The sequence below is a fragment of the Daldinia decipiens genome (genome assembly GCF_022478715.1).
Source record: "Daldinia decipiens strain CBS 113046 unplaced genomic scaffold F4813scaffold_70, whole genome shotgun sequence".
In the NCBI taxonomy this organism is placed as follows: domain Eukaryota; kingdom Fungi; phylum Ascomycota; class Sordariomycetes; order Xylariales; family Hypoxylaceae; genus Daldinia; species Daldinia decipiens.
The window spans coordinates 1-10,823 of record NW_026054613.1 but is presented as its reverse complement, the minus strand read 5'-3'; the positions used below and the strand labels follow the sequence as shown (position 1 = coordinate 10,823).

Here is a 10,823-nt window from a genome sequence, read left to right as displayed (position 1 = left end):
ATATGCAAATCGCGAGCGCATCAAGCATTCAAGTTCCGACACGGAGTTTCTTGATTCCAAAGCGGGACTATGTACTCAAACATTCTCGGGGATATTTGCCAAGGAATACATCTTAAGTGGCCTGAAATAAGCTACACCAAGCTTAAAATCCATGTTTATGTGTTAGCCGCACATGTAAAGTAACTGTCACACAATTATACGTATTAAATAAGTAATATATAAGGCTTATTTAATAATATTTAATTAGTTGAGGTAAAATCGTAAAAACGCGTATTACACCGTTATTTTACATAAAATAAAAAATTTTAAGTTATTTAATATAATTGATTAATTTAATAAATAAATAAAAATAAATAATTTAAATAATTTACATGTAAATAAAAAAATATATTTAAACTTTATTTTTAAAAATTAAAATGTTAAATAAAAAAAGTATAAATAAAAATAAAAATATAACATGATTATTTTAATCCGGCACGTGTATTAATAAAAAAATAAAAGTCGTTTATAATTTACATTTTATATAATAAAACTCTTAAGGTAGTAAGTGTATTATTACTACTCCGATAAGCTTTTTAAAACTACACTAAAGAAGAAATAGCTAAAGATGGAAAGCCGTCAACGAAGAGCACGGGTATGCATAACTAATGGATTAAACAGGTAGACAAACCAAATAAAACCTAGAGATTGTCTTATACAAGGTACTTAATTCATTCATTAATTTCTTGCAGAACCGCGGAACGATACGACTTTGCTAGGGATATGGCGATTAGTATCCTTGTTCGTCATGTCTTTCTTATGAACTATATACTGATTATACGGATGCTGATCATCTAGGAAGAACCGCCTCCCATGTAAGAGTAGCTTATCGTGTAAACATGATGTCCAAGTTTGGGAGCCCGTCATCTTTATAAAAACATGATTCGACCCCTAAAACCTATCTAGCACCTGAAAATACATCTCAACACGGCACCCGTATGAATCAACTTCATGATTGAGACTCAATAACAACATTACTTAACATAATATACTTAAAGAGACCCACGTACTTATATGGTATACCGCGCTCTTAAGAACTTTTATTATCTCTTGTAGTAGCGCTATCAGATATCAATACTTGAAAAATGTATGCAGCCGCCACAAACTCGGCCGCGAACACCCTCTTATTGTTCGGGCCTCAGATCCCTCGGCTGGTACCATCCCGTCTTACAGACCTTCGAAAGGCAATTCTGGAGGATCCTAGGCTTGGATTCCTTATTCAGATTGTAAATGAGCTGCCCTCATTATGGGAGACTACGGTTCAACTGAGCTCTCCTAGCCTCAGGCGTCTCACAGGAGCCAAGCAACAACTACAACGATTAGGTACATTCTTTGAGAATCAGAACGAAGAAGCACCCCGGCTAAGTGCCCCTTGCAACTTACTTCTCGTTCCATTGACTGTTATGTCGCAAATTGTCGAATATCTCCGTCTAGGTTATAAAGGCACCGTGCAGGGATTCTGTGTTGGCTTCTTAGCTGCTACCGTCGTAGCAAGCGCGCGGGATAGAGATGACTTAGAGAAGTGGACGAATACCGCAATTCGCCTAGCGGTTTGTATTGGGGCCGTCGTAGACCTAGACGAACTAGAACGGTCGGGTGAGGGTGAGGATTCTTCCCGGTCCAGCTCTACGTGGTCGGTTGGATGGACCTCGAACATCGAGAAGGGATATCTTGAAAGGACGCTGGCGTCCTTCCCGGAGGTAAGTTATGATATAGCTACCCACTTATTTGACTTTCCTCCATGGCTTATATGACATTTAGGCATATATCTCCTGCGTGACTGATATTGACAGGGTCACGCTCACGATACCAGAGGGCCAATTTACGAGCTTCGCCAGAAAACTCGCAGACGGCGGTTTATCCGCTAAACCAGTTGGCCTTTCCGGCCGATATCACACGACCAGTCCAGAGAGGACTGAGATCATTCAACAGCTAAAGTTGCTGTTCCAGCATAATGAAAACTTTCAGTTCCCCGCAGCTGAACAGCTGACCGTGCCCCTGAGATCTACTTTAGACACGGAAATTATCACGAAAGGGGCGCTTCATGAAATTGCTCTAGACTGCATCCTGCTGGATGGATGTAGATGGTATGAAACGGTTAAAGCAACGCTGGATACATGGGATGGTCAACCAGTTAAAATAATACCCATTGGCAGCAGCCCAGGAGCCGTACCTCGATCTCTCAAATCAGCTACTGATACTCCCACCAACGGATGCTTCAACCAGTCTCCATCGTCAGAAACAAGCTCACCTTCCAGTGGCATAAACACCGGCAACTTGGCTACTGGTCAGACGACCCCGAGCGGTTCTCTTTCTCCGGCGGCCGTGGGAACAGCCCAACCCATTGCCGTCATTGGCATGGCGTGTCGATACGCGCAATCCGATTCTCTTGAAGATTTCTGGTCCTTGATTAACTCTGGAAGAAATGCAACCACGCCTGTACCTGAAAATCGGTTCAAGCCCTCGGACTTGTGGCGCAATCCTAAAGGTCCCTTCTTTGGTAACTTCCTACATGATCCTGATGCATTTGACCATCGCTTCTTCGGCATGTCTGCTCGCGAAGCCGCATCAATGGACCCTCAACAGAGGCTTCTACTCCAGGTATCATACGAAGCCATGGAATCGGCCGGATACGCAGATGGGTCAGAGTCACCACATCGCCCTGTGGGATGTTACATTGGCGCGGGCTACGTCGAATATGAGGATAATGTAGCTTCGGAAGACGCAACCGCGTTCTCAGCTACTGGAACTATAAGAGCATTCATCAGTGGTAGAGTCAGCCACCATTTTGGTTGGACTGGCCCCTCTATTGTATTTGACACAGCATGCTCTTCGTCCGCCGTTGCTATTCATCATGCTTGTAAGGTAAATATATCCGCGCACTTCACACGCAGAGTTACAGGCTACTAACCACACTTTTTTGAACCAATAGGCTCTTCAAACAAACGACTGCTCCGTCGCCATTGCTGGAGGTGTCAATGTAATTACAAGCTCTACTTTCTATCAGAACCTGGCAGCTGCCTCTTTCTTAAACACGACAGGTGCCTCGCGGGCTTTTGATGCCGAGGCAAATGGATATTGTCGTGGTGAGGGTGCCGGTGTGTTAGTCCTCAAGCCTTTAGCACAGGCTATAGCTGATAACGACCACATACTTGGCACTATCACGGGGACAGCAGTCAACCAAAACTCGAGCTGCAGTCCTATCACTGTACCGGACTCACGGTCGCAAAGCGATTTATACCTCCAAGCCCTCGCCGGAGGTGCAATGTTGCCTTCAGAGGTCTCCTATGTAGAGGCTCACGGAACGGGTAAGCTGAAATATTGCAGCCCCTGACTTATACAATATCCATCGCATATTCGTTTAAAACTATGCTGACGAAGGGTAAACTCTAGGAACCCCTGTAGGCGATCCTATTGAATGTGCTAGTATACGAAGTGCATTCGGTAGCTCAAATCGTACACAAGAGCTTGTGATAGGGTCGGTGAAGGATGTGATCGGTCATACCGAAGCCTCATCAGGAGTAGCGGGAGTCATCAAGACGTTACTTATGATGCAGCACGGCATAATCCCTAAGCAACCCAACTTTACTCGTCTCAACCCAAAAATTCCCGCCTTGGAGCCGGACAAGATGGCAATTGCCACACAGGCTCGCCCATGGCACACAAGCACGTGGAAGGCGGCCCTTATTAACAACTACGGGGCGGCTGGAAGCAATGCCGCTATCATTGTTCGTGAGTATCGCCGTAGTTTGGCGACTGAAGATGTTATCGACCAATTGCCAGAAAATAACAAGATTGAATATCCAATATTCATTTCGGCGAAGACAACAGAAAGCGTTCGTGCATACAGCACCGCATTAAAAGCATTCCTAGACCGAAACCCCTCGATTAAATTAGGTGATGTGGCGTATAATCTGGCCCGCAAGCAGAACCGAGCACTCGAATATGCTTCAACGTGGACTGCTGCGAGCCTTACCACCCTTCGGCAAGACCTAGAAGCCATTGCCTCTGGCTCATGTCCTGTATCTCAGAGGAGCATAGACAGGAAAAAGAAGACAGCTGCGGCACAGTGGCCAGCACCAGTAGTGCTTTGTTTCAGCGGCCAGACAGGCCGTAGCATCTATCTTTCACGAGATCTCGTCCAGAATACACCGCTTTTGCGAGTTCACCTCGAAAGCTGTAACGAGGTTTGCCAGCGTCTAGGCTTGCCGTCGTTCTTCCCGCGCATATTTGATTCGACCCCTGTAAATGATTTGGTCTTCCTACATGCCATGTTATTCTCAGTACAATATGCAAGTGCTCAGGCCTGGCTGGACGCCGGGCTGCAAATAAGTACTCTGGTAGGCCACAGTTTTGGCCAACTGACAGCGCTTGTCGTGGCCGGTAGCCTAGATCTTACCGATGGCCTCCGCCTGGTTACAGGCCGGGCTCGCTTGATGGAGAAGCTTTGGGGCGGGGACCCCGGCGTCATGCTAGCGATTGAGGGCGACACGGAGTGCCTTGAAGACCTACTCAAGACAGTTGCTGAAGAGAAATCAGTCGACGTAGCCTGCTACAACGGCCCCCGCAATATCGTACTCGCTGGTGATGCGGCAGCAGTAGATGCGGCCGAGAAGGTCTGTCGGGAAACGCCGGGCTTAAAGACGGTTCGACTGGCTAACAGCCATGCGTATCATTCTCGCCTTGCCGATCCCGTTCTAAATGACCTCCAAGCCTTAGCCTCAACCCTTACCTGGAGAAAGCCATCAATTCACCTAGAGACGTGCTCGCCCAACCAGAGTTGGACCAGCATTGACGTTGCTAAGATTGCGAACCACACCCGCGAGCCCGTCTATTTCGGCGAGGCCGTCCAAAGGATTACCAACCAAAATCCGTCATCAGTCTGGCTCGAGGCCGGTTCAGTATCCCCAATTATTGGCATGATACGTCGCGCACTGCCAACCACACGAGGCAGCGAAAAAGACGTGTTTTTATCGATTGATCTAGGCAAAGGCAACCCTTGGAGTAGTCTTTCTAGGGCTGCTTCTGGACTTTGGAGAGCTGGATCAAATGTAGATTTTTGGGCCTTCCATGGCACACAAAGGGATCAGTATAAGTGGTTGGATCTACCCCCGTACCAATTCGCTAAGACAAAACATTGGATACAATTCCGACCCTATGGACCACAAGCTGCGATTGAGACGCCACCGCCTACTACGGGGCTACCAGAATTAATACGAAGACTCGGAGATGTGGACGGAGAAGCCATATTCGCTGTAGATGCCTCGCATGAAATATTCAATCTAAGCGTCAAAGGCCACGCGGTTGTTGGTCAGAGTCTATGTCCGGCAGGTTTATATTTCGAGTTGGCCATCCGGGCCGCGAAAGCACTCCAAGGCGCCGAGGCGAAGAGCAGCTCTAAGGTGCCCCAAATAGAGAATATGCATATCCTTTCGCCTTTAGGACTAAAACCCAACGGGTCTCTTCGAATTGGCTTTAAACAGGAAAGTAGAAGTACGAAATGGTCATTCCGCTTTTTCTCATCTCTTGAAACCGGGGGCCGACCTGCACCACCAACTCAGCATACCAGCCACGCCCAAGGTACTATAGCCCTACTCGACGCAGCCGTAGCATCCTCGCGCTTCCAATCCCTCGGGCGCTTGCTAGGAAGATCACGGTATGACCAAGTTGCTTCATCTCCCGAAGCGAACCGACTTGCCGGTGATATATTGTATAAGATATTCAGCCGTATCGTCAACTATGCTCCATACTATAAGGGGGTTCGTAATACGATCGCTTTTAATGGAGAAGTCGTCGGTGATGTTCTTATGCCACACAGCCCCGAAGCAGATCGTCTTGCTTCTGCTCTCTCTGATCCCCTAGCTGTCGATAATTTCTTGCAGATTGCGGGCATTCATGCAAATTGCTTACAGGAAGGCGGCGGCGATGACGACGTCTCTGTGTGCAACGCCATCGGAGAAGTACTATGGAGCGAGTCATTACTGCAGTCAGTCGGCCAAGGCACATCTTCCAAGAACCGGACGTGGAGGGTGTATTCCAACATGGAAGCTAAGGGCAAGAACACGCTCGTCAACGACATATTCGTCCTAGATCCCACAACAGGCTCCATTGTCCTAGCCTTCTTAGGCGCCGAATTTACTCAGGTATCCCTCACATCACTACGGAGGGTCTTGTCTAAGATAAACGGAAACATAATCACTCATACACCATCTAAGTCCTCCTCGCTTCCATCGACCACAAACAACGTCTTCGCGGATGCCTTCCGGACACAGCAGCCACAGCTTCCCCTTAGCAACGATATAACGCGACATGATGAAGATTCCACGACGACTTCCAAGCCCGACACTGGTGCTACTCCCTCTGCCGCTTCTGAGGTCAACCAATCGGTCCGCAAAATGCTGAGCGATATCTTCGGAATGAGCATCGAAGAGGTTCAACCGGACGCCGACCTAGCTGACCTGGGTGTTGACTCGCTCATGATTACAGAGATATCTAGCGAGATTCAGAAACACTTTGGGGTGACTCTATGTATTGATGACCTGCAAGATCTGACCGATGTCCAATCCTTAATCCGGATTCTAGGAGGGGATTCATCTACCCTTACTCCTACTCCGGCAATACAAAGCCTAAATGAACTAACGCATGACCACGAAGAGCATGACGAAGAAAAAGAAGAGTCTAACGATTACGGGGGCATCGCAGCTGTTGCTAATGACTGGCTCTCTGCAAACAGAAACACTTTCGACGAAGACGCGCAGAAGCACGGCCTGATAGGTTTCCGCAAAGCCGTGTATCCGTTCCAGGCACAACTAGTCGTCGCGTATACCGTGGAAGCATTGGCCGACCTGGGTTGTGATATACGTACGCTTCGCGCTGGAGAACGTCTGCCTGACTTTAAATACCTGCCGAAACATGATAAGCTCGTAGCCCAGATGCACAGAATTCTGGAAGACGCGAGTTTAATTACGCTTGAAGAAGGTAGGGCCATCAAGACGGATCAGTTGGTGACCCGTGCATCGTCTCAGGAGTTGCATAGCGCCATCGTTGAAAAGTTTCCCGAATATGCAATTGAACACCAGCTGCTGCGCAACACTGGCGCCCGGCTCGCCGATTGCCTTACAGGTCGGCTAGATCCTCTAGCCGTTATGTTCGGCGATGCCGAAGCGCGCAGGTTTATGGGAGCTGTGTACGCTACAGCACCCCTATTCCGAGCCGCCACATCATTCCTTTCGCGGTTTTTGTCCAACGTATGTGAGAAATTCCAGGGCAGGCGCGAGATCCGCATCCTCGAGCTTGGTGGTGGTACTGGCGGAACGACCAAGACTTTGGTTGATTTGTTCGAGAAGAGTGATGTGAAGGAAAAGATTGTATATACTTTCTCCGATGTCTCACGATCACTAGTAACTGCTTCCAAGCGGAGATTCGCCCAGCATCCTTTCATGGAATATGCGGTTATAGACATTGAAAATGAGCCTCCCACAGACCTTCAGGGACGGTTCGACCTAATCATCTCAACTAATTGTATCCATGCGACTTCGAACCTTGTCCGATCATGCACCAATATTCGACGTCTACTACGCAAAGACGGGTTGTTATGTCTCGTCGAGAACGAGGAAAACCTATTTTGGTACGATCTTGTCTGGGGGCTGGTCGAAGGTTGGTGGCTGTTCCAAGACGATCGCACACATGCCCTGATTCCTGCGTCGCGATGGAAAACGAAGCTCCAGGAGTCGGGTTTCCAATGGGTTGACTGGTCGGCGGGTTCTAGCGAGGAGAGTAAAATCTTACGCATCATAGCGGCATCACCATCTGCCCAGCCTTCGAGCCCCGCGGTTAATGGTTCGGACCAGGAGCTAGAGATAGTTCCCGAGACGCAGGAGACAGTAATATTCAAGCATGTTGGAACCCTACCATTACAAGCCGACATATACTACCCACCAACACTGCAGACTGGTAGCGATACGCGACCTGTTGGTAAGAACCACTAGCTAGCCCTTTTACTCGTACCTTTTCTTTACTGACGACGAAGGAGTATAGCTTTGATGGTACATGGAGGAGGTCACGTAATGCTATCAAGAAAAGACATACGTCCGAAGCAAACCCAGATCTTGCTGGACGCCGGCTTCGTTCCTGTTAGTGTCGACTATCGACTCTGTCCAGAGACCACCTTGGAAGAGGGCCCCATAGCAGATGTTCGTGACGCTTTAGGATGGGTGCGCAACATACTACCATCCCTCGCCAGAAAGCGATCCGACGTCCGAATTAATGGCGATCGCGTAGTCGCGGTCGGCTGGTCAACTGGAGGTACCCTCGCCCTGAGCCTAGGCTGGAGCTCTCCGAGCAAAGGCCTACAGCCGCCACAGGCCATCTTAGCCTTCTACTGCCCCACAGACTACGAAGATAAATCCTGGTCGCGGGAGAATAAGCCTTACGGAGACGCGGTCATGACGGAAACGTATAATTTATTAGACGGTGTAGAAGACTCACCAATAACAGCATATAACCCCCCCACAGGGTCACGAGCGGCGGGCGGGTGGATGGCCAAGAATGACGCTCGCTCGCGTATTGTCCTCCACATGAACTGGTACGGACAGACAGTGCCAGTCCTAGTCCACGGCCTAAAGAAGAATGCACAACAGAAAGGAATGCCACAGCTCCCAACACCCACACCCACTCAGGTCCAAGCCATCAGCCCACTAGCTCACATTCGAAATGGCAGCTATCGCACCCCTACGTTCTTAGTGCACCCGTACCAAGATGATCTGATCCCTTGGCAGCAAGCTCAGCGCACGGCTGATGAGCTGCGCAGCCAGGGCGTCGATTCAGAATTAAGACTTATAAACAATGTTGCTCATTTGTTTGATATGTATCGCAGCCATGAAGGAAATGAAGAGGCTGTTCGGGCTATTAATGATGGTTACGCTTTCTTATCTCGGTACGCTAGCGGGACTTAGATGGATATATATATATATTATATGGTTTAACTAGTAAAGTTGGGCAATATGTTAAGAGTAGGTAGTTATAGCATGTAGCGGCTGTTAAAGAATAAATGTCTCCTACTAATGACATTTCGTTTTCGTACGGCTCGGAACCTATGACTTCTTCTAGTTTGATATCAATAGCCAGGGTAGTATATAAAATCGTGATGAGAATTCTCTGAAAACCATTAACCTAGTTGATCAATGCTTACATAGTTTCAACTTATACGCCCAGCCCGTGGGGTAGAGAGCGTGTGTGGGGTTACTGGAATAAGCATCTCGCTAAGGCACCGCAAGCGTTCATTGGTCAAGCTATACTTACGAAAGGTCCAAAAGTCTTGCACATATGGTCTTGGTAAGAAAAAAGGGACTGCACGGTATTACTTAAGCTATCCCCTTAACTGGTATAAAACTACACCTCCACTATTTTTAGTACAGTATTACAAGATAATCTAATTCTAGTGCTATCGACCAATGAAATTAAACTACTTAATTTTATACCTAATTTAGCTTGTGCCAGTTGTACCAGCATTTTTTCGGGTTATAAATAGCTATTTGTCACACAACTAATACGTATTGAATAGGCGTTATATGAGGTTTAATTCATTATATTACTGATGATTTGATTGATTGAGGTAAAATCGTGGGAACGCGTGTTACACCGCTATTTTACATGAGACTAGGGATTTTTAGGTCACCTGACATGGCTGATTAATCTGACACTATTTAATTTATAAGTGAGGTTATTTAAAACCTTTTCATTTAAATTAATCAGTCCTTAACAAGGTTGTCCTTAACAAGGTTGTTTTTAACAAGGTTGTTCTTAACAAGGTTGTCCTTAAATAATGTTGCTTTTACAAGTTTGATACGTTAACAGTATTACCACTTTTTAACGTTGTTTTTAAACTTTTTTAACGAGTTTTAATATCGAATTTATACTCCTTTAACCTTATTTTTAATAATATATTTATTTAATTCTTTAATGATTAAATAAGCTTTTAAATAAAGTTATTAAATAATTTAACTATTTAAAGCTTAAAATGCGTATTTATATTAAAGTTAACATAAGTTTTTAATTGTTTAATTATAAAGTTTATTTTATTACCTTATATAATAATTAAGTTAAATTACATAAATAGCGATATTATCGATATTAAAGTGTTATAAAGTTATTTAATTATTAAAAGATATTAAAAGCGACGATAATACGTTAAAAACGGGTTAAAAATAAAGTTATCGATATATAACGATTTAAGGTTATTTTAAAAAAAATGATGTTTTTATTAAAAAGGATAAAATCTTAAAAAATTAATTTTATATCTTTTTGTATTATCGATTATAAAAGGCTTTTAATTAATTAAAAGCTTTATATTTAAATAAAAGTGGATTTATTACGTGTTTATTATAAGTTAACTTTGTATAATACCGGTGTTAAATTAATCAACCATGTTAAATAACTTAAAAATCTTTAATCTCATGTAAAATAACGGTGTAACACGCGTTTTTATAATTTTACTTTAATAAATTAAATTATAAAAAATATAATAAATTAAACCTTATATAACGCTTATTTAATATATATTAATTATATAATAATTAAAAGTTTTATATATTTAAATTATATAAGTTTTAAAAATAAAATTTTAATCGGTATTATATAATATAATATATATGCGTTAAAATAAATTTTAAATAAATTATTATTTATTTATTATTTTATTATAAATTTTATTATATTATTATTAAGTTTTAAATTTAAATATTTTAATAATTAAAACGTATAAAATAAAACGTTTATATTATTTG

At 44.4% G+C, this 10,823-nt stretch overlaps 1 protein-coding gene across 1 annotated transcript; it reads left to right on the top strand.

Moving 5' to 3' along the window:
- Nucleotides 1-1,124: 1,124 nt before the first annotated feature.
- On the top strand, nt 1,125-8,993 carry F4813DRAFT_401241 (uncharacterized protein; the record flags this gene model as incomplete). The annotated part of the gene is made up of 5 exons (XM_049248382.1): nt 1,125-1,739; nt 1,801-2,904; nt 2,972-3,347; nt 3,433-8,013; nt 8,077-8,993. The coding sequence occupies 5 exons, from the start codon at nt 1,125-1,127 to the stop codon at nt 8,991-8,993; spliced, it is 7,593 nt and encodes a 2,530-aa protein (XP_049094405.1).
- Between the last annotated feature and the right edge of the window lie 1,830 nt (nt 8,994-10,823).